The 14,217-nt window shown below is 43.3% G+C and overlaps 1 protein-coding gene across 6 annotated transcripts in view; it reads right to left on the bottom strand.

The window, feature by feature from the left end:
• Positions 1 to 14,217, bottom strand: part of ZRANB3 (zinc finger RANBP2-type containing 3) — a 184,756-nt gene that overhangs the window by 70,738 nt on the left and 99,801 nt on the right. For all 6 annotated transcript variants that reach the window (XM_043525050.1, XM_043525049.1, XM_043525048.1 and 3 more), the window contains 4 exons: positions 13,932 to 14,023; positions 6,655 to 6,756; positions 4,465 to 4,607; positions 1,133 to 1,279 (listed from right to left, as the gene is read on the bottom strand). In XM_043525050.1, the coding sequence (XP_043380985.1) occupies positions 1,133 to 1,279; positions 4,465 to 4,607; positions 6,655 to 6,756; positions 13,932 to 14,023 (484 nt within the window). The remainder of the gene's footprint in view (positions 1 to 1,132; positions 1,280 to 4,464; positions 4,608 to 6,654; positions 6,757 to 13,931; positions 14,024 to 14,217) is intronic.

A 14,217-nucleotide genomic window follows, 5' to 3' on the forward strand; every position in this document is an offset into this window, starting at 1 on the left:
CTTGAATTATATTTTTTATGACCAGATTTCTAAAAGGCCTCACTTTTTTTTGCATATGCAAACTTGGTAAACACCCATTTGCACATTAAATTACTATACTCATATATATTTAATTATTAGCTGGAGTTTCCCAGTCTTCCAGTGGAAATGCGAGTTTACACACGCATAAAAAAGGTGCATTCTTAACATGTATATACAGAAAAAAGGAGGCTATAAAATTTTACCCTTCAAGTCTATAATAGAAAGTAAGTTGTAAAAGGGGATTAAATTCTTTTGAGGAAAAATTGTGAGAACTTCCTGTTTGTTTAGATATCTTTCATGGCTATCTTGTAAATATCTTGACTTAATCAAGGTTCTATATCCTCTATTTTCTCCTGAAGTAGAGAAGTGGCTGACAGAGAAAAAGCAGGCATAGAGGTCCTTTCCAGTTAGTTTTAGACACTCTCTCCCCCACATCTATTACATTTTAAATAAATTAGGAGTTTGTGTGTGTCTATACTTCCAGCTGGGATCCGACTCCAAGCTCAAGGAGACATACATACCTGTCCTAGATCTGACTGAGCTAGCATGCTAAAAATAGTGGTAGCTGAGACAGCACGGGCAGCCAGAAGGGCTAGCTGCCCTGAGTACATACCCACCTGAGGTGCTAGGCACATCATCAGGGCTGCAAGCCCTTCCTGCTACTCTTGCTGCCTCAGCTACCACTATTTTTAGCATGCTAGCTCAATCAGAACTAATACTAGTATGTCTCCTTGAGATGGGAATCACACCACCAGCTCAAAGTGCAGACATACTCTTTGTGTCTCTGTTTGCTGTGAACCTCACAGGCTTGTTTGTGTGTAAGCTCTCCATTTCCGTGATCAAACAATTTTTTTCTTCTTTCCTACTAGGAAACACAGTTGTCCACTGACAAATGTGCTCGCTAGCATACATAACATAAATCATTAAAGGAAATAAGATTTAGTTCATCAGCACAAGGTAAATGCCTTTGATCTTAAGCAATGCATCATATTAACATAAGCCCTTGTACCCTATAATTTCATTACATAAAGTAAAAATATTTTTGGGAAAAACTAGTTTAATTACTGCATTCTGGCTATTTTGTCTTTTTTATTGACATTAACAAACTTACTTTGTGGAATGGCCATCTGTTTTTCCAGCAGAAGTACCTTCGTTTTTCAAGTAAAAGGCAGCTTCCTTTGTGACCAAGCATACGCTGCCCCCACTGCTGTTAGCTTTGCTGAGTGAGGCTACAGCAACATCCTCTTTTGTCACATACCTGGAATTATTACAAGATGTTTCAATATTCTTTTTTCTCCTGAACTGTACTGCAGACAACTGAATACTTCTCTAAAGAACATTCATGTCACCCGCAGCAATACTGATGTAGAAAATCCCATACAAATATTTTTTACTTCGTAAACCTGGCATGAGTAGCATTTGGAAAATGTATTTTACTCGTTCAGTTTTTCCACATTAGGTAAGATTTCTTTTTAAAAAAAAAACAGCCACCTCTCTGTTGTGCTGCCAACAGATAATGAGTTATTTTTCATGACAAGTAATTATAAAAAGTGATACAAAAACAATGGAAAGCTTGTTTCACTTGAGTGAAACATAACTGATATTCCAGGGTTTTTTGTTTTTATTTGTTCTGGAAAAGGTACTATTTGGTAGAGAATATGAGAAGTGCTGAAGCCATGAAAGAGTTCTGGCAAAATTAGTTTATCTTCGAATTTGCTCAATTTCCTTTGTATTTTTATTCTAAGATCATCCCTATTCTTCTAAATTAAGCTCTGTTAAAATTCAATAGCCCCCCATGCTTTGGTCACTCTTAAGATATAATTATTGATCAACCTAACTAACTAATGGTCAGGGCAGGGCATTAGGCAAGCATACACTTCTGGGCCCCTCTAATGGCCAGCCAGGAGATGCTTCTGTGGTAGGGATGCACTTAAATTAACCCTGTCCTGGCCACCACAGCTGCACTAGTAATCTGTTCACCCAAGCAAGTCCAGCTCTTGCAGCATGGATGTTGCTTAATTAACCATCTTCTATTCAGGTCAGTCAGTGACTGGCTTCTGCTGCATGGACACTGCCCTATTAGCCATCTCATGTCTGCCCCTGCAGAGCTCCCTGCCACCCCTCTCCTGGCTGGCTCCCTGTACTTTTAGCAGGTCTCGAGACTGTTGCTGAATGAGTCTTGCAGGCAAAGTGGAGAGGACATGGGCTGCTGAAAGCAGGGTGAGGTCAGGCAGGTGCATGGAGGTTGGGGGAATCCTGATGCAGGAGCAGCACTAGCCACCCCACTGCCCACTCAGGTTTGGCTTGGCTGCCCCTCTCTCAGAAGCGGGGAGGAGCAGAGGTCAGCCGGGCCAAATTTGAATGAGTGGCATTGCAACCTGGTGCATGGGGTTGCAGTGCTGCTCAGGCTGGGCTGGGCTTTAGGCATGTGCCTAGTTTGCCTGTGCTTTAATCTGGCCCTGTTTATGCTAATACCCAATCACATTAATCCCCACTCACCATCTCTATACATCAATAAATGTCATCCTGGTTATTCTAAAATGGTGAAGAATTCCTTTTAGATTCCTCTTTTACATGTTATATAATGAAACAATCCTGTGCCAGGTTAAAAAATACAACACTCTACTTATTACTACTATTTGCTGATTTATACTTGTTTTGCAAGCCTGAAATTACAAACTGCTCTATATACTTACAGGAATTCCTACTGACCATCACAATACAGCCAATCCCGCTGGTGGAGGGGGGAGGATTTAGCAGTAGATCAAGAGGAGATAACAAGTTTTAGATATATGTTGTAGAACAATGTTGCTGAGAGAGCCCGGATGTATGTACGAGAAAAGTTTAATTACAACACTTAGGTTATGAGCCCCATGTCAGGGAGGACAGTAATGTTATCAAAGACTGAGGCTACGTCCACACTGCAATCAGAGGTGTAATTTGCAGTTCATGTGGACATACTGGCTCTAGCTTTAATCTAGATAGCTTGCTAAAAATAGAAATGTGGATGTGGCAACACGCGCTTCACCATGGGCTAGCAATGTGAGTACATACCATGACAGGTCAGGTGGACTTGTACAATCTGTGCCACTGCATCCTCACTGCTATTTTTAGTGAGATGAAAAAGATAGTGCTGGCACGTTTACGTGAGCTGCAAATGATACCTCTGGTTAAAATGTGTATGAAGCCCAAGAAAGGAGGCAGAGGAGAGGTAAATTTCGATTTTACCACTGACTGGGCACCTGACACATAAGAAAAGAAAGCAATAATAAATACTGAAAAAACCTGGCATTCGAGGAGGATAGGAAATCAACTAAGGAAGAGGTGAGGCTGAGAAAGTGTAGAAGGAGATTCTGCATTGTGAAATAAATATAAGTAATAATTTATTCCTGCTTCTAGCCTGGAGAAACAAGATGATGTATTTTGGACTCACTGAAATCGGGACTACTGGGACCGAGAGACAATAAAGGAGGGATTTACAAGAGGGAAGATGAGAGATGAAGGCACAAATATTATTTTGTTGAAATGTTAAATGAGGACAGAAGGAGATGAAAAAAATGGAGGAGGGGAATAGTTCCTTTGGGCAGAGAGACATTCCCTTCCAGCAGGACATGAAAAATTTTAAAGAGCCAAGACTACAGTTTTACAGTGGATTCTTTAATTTGACCTACTGCCAAATAGAAAAAGAAAAGTTAGGTAACATATGAAGAGTTTTCAGCTGATTTGGTTACTGTTAGTTACCTTTTCATATGGCCCTTCAAGAAGAAATGCTATGTCTACACAGAACAAGACTGAAAGCAAGAAAGGTATAAAACCATCTCCTTCTACAAAACCCTGGCTTATGTCAACAACAAAATAAAAACCAACCAATCAACTAAAAAAAATAAAAATAAAAAATACTATTATCCACACATTGCCAAAACACTAACATAAGTAAGTAAATAAATAAATACTTGAGGATAGAAACTTGTCTCCCAGCATATTTTGTATCATCTAAACAGACTGTAATCTCTTCAGTAGAATAGCTATGCCTTCCGATGTGCCTTTTAAAGCTCTAAGCACACAGCTGGTGCTTAAATAAATAAATAAATAAATAAATAATAATACAAATGAGATGTGGAAGCCAATAGATGGTATTTTAATAATATGAATGAAATATTTTTCTCAGGAATCTCTAGCAGTTTCTGGATGTTTAAAGCTGCAGAAACCTTCAGAGACAGAATATGTGCTGAACTGGACTCATAGTGATAGAGAATCAGGCAGTATGTTCTGTTCTAACAGATTTGCACAAATGCACACAAAATGCCTAATTTATTCCTATAAGACAAGTTATCACTAAATGTTCAGTTTATTATCTCAACATGATTCCACTGAACGTTACATAAAAAAGCCTTGGACTTCCTGCATACAAAAGAGGAAGGAATGAAAAGTAAAAACACATACCTTTTGGTGCTGCTCAGCCTGGCCTGCTGTTTAGAAATCTCTTCTGCAGCAAGAATAGGGCTACAAAAAGTGTGGCCGCTTTTTCTGATAATTTTTTGCTTCATGGCTGTTAGACTACTCCATTCTCTCACAAACCTCAGAATCTGGCAGAGAGAAGGTCAAGTGGTCAACAGCACAAGTATTAAACAAAAATCTTTAATTAAACTGAAATGTTTTAGATTATTATATTTAAAATTATTTTGTCAACTGGAAAAAAGTTTGCTTGCTGTAAGATGTTCTTTTCTGGGATGTAATCATTTCTGATGTGACCTTCAAAGGTTCTGCTGAAACTTTAAGATTTGGGCCTGATCTAAACTTAAAATATTTGCCTATATAGCTATGTCAGTTAGGAGGGAGGTTGGGGGAAAGAGAGCAAACAAAAAAAAAAAAAAATCACACACTTAATGTAGCTATGCTGGCAAAGCCCACATATAGACACAGATGTGCTGGCACAAAATTCTTTTGCTGATATAGGTTATTTTGTTTAGGGAACAGGTTTTAACTGCTTTTGCCAATATAACTGCATCTCCACTACAAGGGTTTCCTGGTATAGCTATACTGGCAAACTCTTCCTAGGGTAGCATAAAAATATAGACAAATGTTTGAACATGGACGACTCCGTTCAGCCTTTCTTATTCAAGCAAAACTTCCATTGCTCTCAATAGGAATTGTGGCTCAGTAAAGCGAGCTGAATAAAGTCTGTAATCAGGTTCACAGATACAACTCATGTCTCACTTAAAAAAACCCCAACAGTGCTAGATTTGCGATGCAGATTGCCCAGTTTGAGTACTAGAGGTGAATGGCATAACTATAAACAAGTTGAAAGAGCATTCTGTACTATACCATGAGCTGGTTATGCTATGTGAAAAAACATCCACTTTGGGGACTAGATTATTCCAGGTGTGACTTAAGCCTTATGCAGAAACAGGCCTTCAGAACTGAAAAAGTACGCTATCATAATGATTTCCCTTTCCTCCTAATTTCCTTCCCTCATCCTTATTTTTGTGAATAAATGAAAATGAGTACATCAGGATTTCTCTCCCTCTGAGCTGGAGCAGCATGGAAAAAGGCAATGAAATTGGACATTACAGTAGAGATGTGAATCAATGTATTTTTTTTATTTAGTTTGTTAACATTTTACAGAATGTATCTCCCTCAGTTCACACTCAGATGATGAAGGAGCAGAAGAGGACAGGAGAAGAAGGGTCTAGCACTAGAAACACATTCCCCTCCAGAACCTGAAACTGAATCCAGGATTCTTGAGTTTCAACACTCCTCTACTGTCTAGTGAATAGATCTGAAAAGCACTGACAAAATGTCTCTCTCTTCCTTCCCAATAGCTGATCCACATGGATAATAGAGCCTTCTACTGCTACAAGTTACACCGTTAGCTCAATTGGTTGCGGTCTGTGCTGTAGATTTAAAGGTTCCAGCATTGTGATAAACCAGGAGGGAATCAATAGGATTAAACATGATAAAATTTGTTATTTTTAATTTGCCTTTTTAAGAAGATAGGAAATTGCATTAAAAAACCTAGCTTAAAAAAATTAAGGTTCCAATGTTGCAGAGCAACCTTAATAATGGCATTTTCTAAATTCTGAGGACTTGACTTTGAACCTAAAAGTTCTAATGTCATGTTTTGGATATAATCTTCATTATAGAGATAGAATTCATGGAGACTACAAGTCTCAGCATGTCATGCTCTACATTGATTTGAACACTCTTGCTAAGAGAGGAGGGTGACCATAGAGCACACTGAGAACTCTGCGGCCTACACACATCACAAGTGTGACGCAGTCAAGCATATTTTCTCGACTCACAATATGCCACTCTTAAAACATAACCTTTATGATATGTAATTTTGATAACTTATGAACATCACTTACTAATCCTGTAAATGAGAAACTAATTGATGTGATGATGATTCTATCTACAGAAATGGTAACAGGAGGTGTGATAATTTGCCAAAGTAACAGAATGCACATTTATTATTCATATCAACATTTATAAAATCTGGCTGCATTGAGGAAATGTAATCAACAACTGAAACTTGAAGCAGGGTAACAAAATAGTCTCCATTTATAAAAATTAAAGAGGTCCAAATTAAACATTATGTTATTTTCATAGTAACATTTTAAAGATTGTTCTTACCAATGAACGATTTTGTTTTTGCTGAAAACTCTCTGGTAAATCCTCCCAATTATCCAATTTTATATCCAATGGAATAAAATTACAGTTCAGTGATTTTCCATCCTGGAGATGCAATACAGACAATTTAGTTAAACCCACTAAATCCCGAAGGAATCCAAGTCTTTTAATTTTGTTTACAGTTGTAATGTAATACAATATAGAAAGAGTACCAATTTTTTTCAATGGCTACCCAAACAATCTTGTTTCCTAATATTAGAAGAAATTCAAAAGGTATTTGCACGGTGGATGTAAAACCATAGTAAGACTACCAATTCAGGAAATCTGATTCATAGTACTGCATTATACTGCAACTAAAGAGGATTGCAATTTTACCTCTAAGCATCAATTTCACCTATATATAATATATCATCTTTGAATAGATCTGAAGCACCAACTTCACTAAATTAAACAACATAGAGAGCTATTAACTCAACTGTGCTGCATAGCACAGGGGACGACTGCAGAATTTTTACTTGAGTGGAGAAAATGACTCTCTTCCAGTTTAAATCAGGTGACAGGACATGCTGTGGTGAAGTGTGCTCAGTGCCTCCTCTGTGCTCTGAGCAAATTCTTTCTCAGATGATTGTCAACAAGTGAGCCGCCATATAAAGTCCATGAAGGCCAAAGCCTTGTTCATGACTGACTGATCAGAAAAAGAGCTCTGTTGGGGAAAAATGAAGGCAGACCTCTAAAGTATGTCACAGTACACGAGAGAGAGACTTTTGGCTTAGGAGAAGACCCACTAATCTGGGAACCAGCAGACTAGCAGGCTATGAGCTCTAATCTTACCTCTTTTACTGATTGTTGTTTATATTCTGTGTATTTCAAACTGAGTATGGCCTCATACCATTCACTCTAGGAGTGAGGCAAATATTATTATCTGCATTTTACAAATAAAGCAACTGAGAGCTTCACATGCACAAGGTCATTTCTGGCAGAATTGGCACTGGAACCCAGATCTTGAATATAAATGACCCATGGGCCAAGTATGTGTTGCTTTTAGTGACAGCTCCACACAGTGGATTACACTCATTTCTACAGCTCCAGCAATAGAGGTCTGTGGTGGAGACGTAAAGGTTTTTGGTTCAAATGCTGCTGCAGAGCCATGTGGGTCATATGAAGGAATTTGTTTCCCCAGTTCATTTAAACAAGTGGTTTATTTAATTAACAGAGTAGAAAACTGTCCCTCCTTATGAGACTTGCAACAGAACCCAGGTGTTCCACATTTCAGTTGCTTCTGAAACACAAGGCTGGTTTGAAGATTGATAGGTTTTTATGAAAAGGTCCATTAAACTAAAGATGTCTCCCTCCCAAAACCAGCAGAGAGTTGGAATGTAACAGTGACAGCAATGCCCCAAATGAAAACTGAAAATAAGTTTACCAGTATATTGTTTTTTGGACTCCCAACATCTTTGGATACCAGTGGGAGTTTTCTTAATTTGTTTTGTTCAGAAAGTGATCTGACATCACATATATGCAGGGGTGAAAGTAACGTTTATCCCTTACCGGTACAAGGGTGGCCAGCTTTTCCCCCCACCACCCCCCCCGGAAGGGGCTGGGCCTCGGGCAGAAGGGGCAGGGCTGGGGGGGAGACAGCATCCCCCAGCCAGCCCATTTGCGCTGCCTGGCCTGTGCCGCCCAGAGCTCCAGTGGTGATTTAAAGGGCCCAGGGCTCCGGCCACTGCTGCTACCCTTTTAAATTGCCAGCCCTGGGGCAGCTGCTCCTTTTGCCCCACCCCTGGCGGCAGCCAGGTGTGGGGGCAAAAGGGGCAAGGTCCTTTGCCGCTGCAGTGCTTTAACATCGCTGCCCCTTTTGCGTCCCCCCGTCCCCCGTCGGTGGCCCTGCCGCTAGGGTCCTGGCAGGGTCGCCGATGTGGAGCGCAAAAGGAGCAGCAATGCCAGTTGTACTGGCGGCCACTTTTTACCGGTACGCCGTACCAGCCCGTACTGCCTTAATTTCACCCCTGCATATATGGCACCAGTTGCTTAGTTTTCTGAAACTTGGGAGAAAACAATATTATGTTTGCAGGTTGAAATGATGCACTGTCATAATTTTTACTGACATTTAGAATGTTTACCAAGGGTCAATGGTGGATTCTTCAACACTTCAATTTTTAAATCAATATTGGATGTTTTTCTAAAAGATATGATTTTATGCAGGAATTATTTTGGGAAGCCTGTGCTATACTAGGTCAGACTAGATGATCACAATGGTCCCTTCTGGTTCTGGAATCTAGGAATGTTCTGCCAATACAAACATTTTTATGATCCTTTTGAACATTTTAAAGAATTCCCTTGACTACAACTTTATCCAACACTTACTGGTGGACAGGAGCTGTTATTATTTTATTTAACTAAAAGATTGGTAAGTTATTGTAAACCATTTACAAACCAAACCACAGCCATACATAAAAATTTAATTTTAATTATATATATTCCCAAAATGATTGAAAAATTAAATAGAAAATATTTTTCTTCTAATTTTCACCAAGGAAGATGGCTTAGTCACGTAAGTAAATACAATTTCAAGTCCAACTAGGGACATTCATTTTTCACCCTGGAAGAGTTTGGTGCTGGACTGTGGTGGTGGTGGTTCCTGATCATAGTTGAGGTTTTTGGTAAAACAATTCTCAAAGAGCACATGCTAGCATATAAAACTGTTACTAACCTTCTGTAACTGTTGTTCTTCGAGATGTGTTGCTCACGTCGATTCCACGTCAGGTGTGCGCACGCCGCATGCACCGTTGACGGAGACTTTTTTCCCAAAAGTATCTGTAGGACCGGCTCTATTGCCCACTGGAGGCCCGCGCTTATGCACCAGTATAAGGAGCGCTGCCGGCCCTGCGCCCTCTCAGTTCCTTCTTACTGTCAACTCTGGCCATGGGAAGGAGGGCAGGTCATGGAATGGACATGAGCAAGACATCTCGAAGAACAAGTTATGGAGGGTTAGTAACTGTTTTTTCTTCTTCAAGTGCTTGCTCATGTCCATTCCATGTCAGGTGACTCACACGCAGTGCCCTCAGAGGTGGGCTAGGAGTTTACAGGTGAGTGGATTGTAACACAGCTCTGCCAAAATTGGCATCATCCCTGGCTTGCTGGGTGATGGCATAATGGGCCACAAACATGTGGACCGAGGACCACATTACAGCTCTGCAAATGTCCTGAATCAGGACCTGTGCCAGGAAGTCCGCAGAAGATGCCTGTGCCCTTGTCAAATGGGCCTTTACCATGGGCGACGGGTGAACGAGCCGTTGGGGAAGGCTAGCCTGTGGCCCCTCCCCCCGCCTTGTCCCTCACCCCTGCAGCCCAGGGTGCACACACCCCCTCTCCATGGCCCCCAGTCCCTCATGCACCCCCAGTCCCAGACTGCCGGGCGGAAGAGGGCCTGCACCTCCTGGATGAGAAGTTGCTCGTGAGAAGGGCCCTGAAGAGGGACAGGGAAGGCGTGTGTGATGGAGGAATGGAAATAAACTGGAGGATATACCCCAGGGTGATGGTGCTGAGCACCCAGTGGTCTGATGTTATTGCTGCCCAAGTGGGGAGATAGGAGGAAAGGGGATCTAAAAATAAAGGGAGGGGGTTTCCAGATCCAGAAGGGAGACTGGTAGTTCGTCCCTCTGCGTGCCTTCAAAAGGCCTGCCTAGGCCTGCTCAGCGCATTGCTAGTACTCTGCTGGGAGGAAGAAGAGGCTGGTAGGCTCTGGCAGCACCTGTAACCTCTCCCTTTGCGCTAGTTGGTCTTGTGCCTGGCTGGACCTGAGAAATGGGGCTGCTGAGGCCTAAAACGCCTGCAAGCTGCTGCTGATGTATAAAGGCCCAGGGATCTTAATGTGGCTCTGGAGTCTTTAACTCCATGCAGCTTCATGTCCGTTTGGTCTGAGAATGGCGAGGACCCTTCGAACGGAAAGTCCCGCACGAATTGCTGGACCTCTGGTGACAGCCCTGATGATGGCAACCATGAGCCCCTCCTCATGGCGACTGCCGACGCCATCGACCTGGATGCCAAGTCCGCCGCATCCTGGGCAGACTGGAGGGAGGTCCTCACCATGGTCTTTCCCTCTTCCGCAATGGCCCCGAACTCCTGCTGCACTTCTTGGGTCAGTGACCCTTTGGAGACCCAAACGACGAAGTTGTATCGCCCTAGAAGCACTTGTTGGTTTACGATACGCAGCTGGAGGCTTGCAGTAGAATAAACTTTTGTACTGAACAGGTCCAAGCGTTTGTGATGGGTTCCCCCTGGGGTGCCACCGGGAAACCCTCCCCGTTCAGTCTTTGTTCCTCAGATGTTTCCAGAAGTCTTCTTGTGTGGGGAGTGAAGATCTGGGAGCAGGTCTGCAGCTTGTCACAGGAGCACAGTGAGAGAGGGAGCCCAGGATGGTGTGTCAGAGGGCTCAGTGGTACTCCAGTTCCAGGTGGCACCCTGGGGGGAACCCGTCACATAGTTTTGCCTCCTTGTTTTTTGAGGTAGCACTGGCCTGGGCCCTGCCTATCCCACTCATTGGCAGCAGCAACCAACAGGGAACCAGGAGGGGGGTGGGAGTATATATAATCGTAGCCCTTTGCAGGCACGTAATACTTCTTCTCTGCCCTCTTGGAAGTTGAGGGCAGAGAAGCGGGGGTCTGCTAGAGTGCCTTTACCACCTTGAGTACGTCCTGGTGCATGGGAAGAGCCACCTTGCAGCTGCAGCTGTCAAAATATCAAAAATGGGGCCTGCAGGTTGTTTGAGCTCCTCCACCTCCAGGCCCAGATTGGAGGCGATTTTCTTAAGAAGCTCCTAGTGGTGTTTGAGATCACTGGGGGGGTACAGGGTTAGCAGGCCCCAGGAGTGCCTCATCAGGGAAAGACGAGGAGGAAGCCACCGGAGGGGAGGAGCTGGGTCCTTGATCTGTCCTGGGGCCCCTTCAATTGGGGGTACGATGGGGATCTCGGTGCTGTGGTCCGAGTCCAAAGCCAGTTTTGGCATGGGCTGAGGTGGGGCCACAGTGCTCCTTTCAGAGGTCACTACTGAAGGGGAGTGCAAAAAGTGACCCAGTACCACTGGTAACCCCCACGGCTTCCAGTACTGCCAATGGACTTGCCATTGACCCAGGGTCTATGGGCCCCTGGATGGAATGGCACCAACATCTGTCTGGTAAGCCGGATGGTGGTGCCTCTTCAGAGGCAGCACTGATTCCTCTTTGGAGCCCAATGAAGATTCTTCATAGGATGACCCAGGCAGTGCTGTCGCACCCTCTAGTCAACTCTGATGGGGGTCCGGAGAGCAAGGCCTCAGTACTGGGGAACGACTGCGAGGACTTGAAGATCGGTGCAGATATTCCAATGACTGGTGCCAGGGTTCTGGCAACTGGTGCCAGGACTCACGTGAGTGGCGCTGCAGTTCAGTAGACCAACACCAGGCCTCTGGGGACTGGTGCCGCGGTGCCAGAGAACGATGTCAGGTATCTGGTGACCAACACCTGGGATTCGGTGATCAGCGCCTAGGCTGAGGCGACCAGTGTCTAGGTCATGGAGACTGGGGCTGGCAAGCTGGGGATGGGCACCTCGATGCCCAAGACCTGGCCAAAGACATAGACTGGTGATGGGCTGGGGACCACCGAGGGGGTCCCAACTTGGGTTTCCCTCTTGAGACAACGGCCTTAGGTGGTTCCCCTGCCACAGGCTGGCGATCCCTTGGCCTGGGCAGGATTGAAAGGGCCATTATGTCTTTGGCAGCCTGAAAGCCTTCGGGTGTGGACAGTGCCCTCATGTGCTCCATGCCTCTGCTCATGCCCAGCATACTCAGGGGATCCCTCAGCGGGCTGGGTACCACGCATTCTGTAAGTTCCCCAGCCGTACACCTTTGAGGGGATGGTGACATGGGTCACATCTTTCCCCCCAGGCTTCTCTGCTCTTCTTGAGGCATGCGGGAGCGCCCTCTGTTGGCACACTTCCTGTGCTGCTTTGCCTGTACTGGAGAGGTTGAGCGGTACCGGAAGGGACCCGGTGCTGGAGGAGCACTGCACACGGAGGTGGAGATTCTCAGTGCTGAGTCCGATCTGCCTGGCTTGGAGGCTGATCTCAGCCTGGCTTCCATAAGCAGGGCTTTCAGTTTGATGTCCCTGTCATTTTGCGTGTGGGGTCTGAAACTCCTGCAGATCCGACACTTGTCTTTTACATGAGTTTCCCCCAAGCACTTTAAACAGCTGGAATAAGGATCACTCACAGGCATAGGCTTTGTGCAAGTTGCACAAGGCTTGAACCTAGGGGCAGGGGCAGGCCCCGTCCCAGGAACAAAGTCCCTTAAGGGGTCTAACAACTAACTCTAAAAAACTACTTAAACAACTAAAAACTATCAACTACATACAACGAGAGTTCAGAAAAACACCGGGAGAAGTCTTGCCGAAGGAAGAGCAAGAGCATTCCAGCAACTGTCATGGGTACTAAGAAGGGACTGAGAGGGCACAGAGCCGACAGCGCGCCTTATATTGGCGCATATGTGCAGGCCTCCAAAGGGCACTAGAGCCGGCCCTACAGATAGCGGTAGGAGAAAACTCTCCGACAACGGTGCACACGGCGTGCACACATCTGACATGGAATGGACATGAGCAAGCACTCGAAGAAGAATCAAAAGTTATCTGATAGTACTTTAACAGAAAACATCTGTTATTATGTTGCACACTATTGTCTTCTAGATTAAACACCATTTTCAAGAGCCTATATATATCAACATATATCAAATCCCCTTGATTTTAATTTTGGATAAGGCTCTGTAAGAGCACCTTCACAAGATGACAATGATTATCTCTTTCTTCAGCTCATTTTAGCAATAATTGGAAAGGCAAGATTTTTACAACCAAGAGAGGAAAAAGTCTACCACCCTAATAACTAAGTGTTATGAAACTCCTATTTTACAGCAAAGAACCCTCATAAACCACTAACATTTGTACCTCAATAGATAACCCAATTTATCAGCCTTCTAAAATATATCCACTGAGAAAACATTTGTATTTGTACGCTAGGAGAAAAATTGTCTTGTCTAGTGAACTATTATTAATTGGCGGAAAAGAACTAGAAGATAAATCGCCTAATTTTTGTACATCTCAGTTAATAAAAAAGAAAGCTTTGGTATGAAATAAGAAAATTAAAATATAAATACATATGTGTTGTAAACCTTTCATTATTACAAAGTAAAATGTTGCCCTACAATAAGCATACTGGTATGTGAAACCTGTATAGATTGAGTGCATTGTAATGCTTACCTTTGTATAGAGGTGAATTCTATCAGTATTCCTACTTGCACAGAAGTTCAGAACATCATACACTGGAAAAGTATCTGAATTATCAACACATCCTATAAAAAATAATAAAAGTTTTTTTTTTTTAAATCTAATCTTCATTACTTGGAACAAAGATGGAAAATGAGCATACCCGCCACAGAAAAAGGTTAACTAGATCTAAAAGTCATAAGATGAGAGCCTTACATTGCTCTTTCAATGCATATTAGGCTTTGCTTCGCTTCTAAAATGGTGTCTTTGGGAGAAGCTA

The sequence above is a fragment of the Chelonia mydas genome, chromosome 11, assembly GCF_015237465.2.
Source record: "Chelonia mydas isolate rCheMyd1 chromosome 11, rCheMyd1.pri.v2, whole genome shotgun sequence".
Classification (NCBI taxonomy): domain Eukaryota; kingdom Metazoa; phylum Chordata; order Testudines; family Cheloniidae; genus Chelonia; species Chelonia mydas.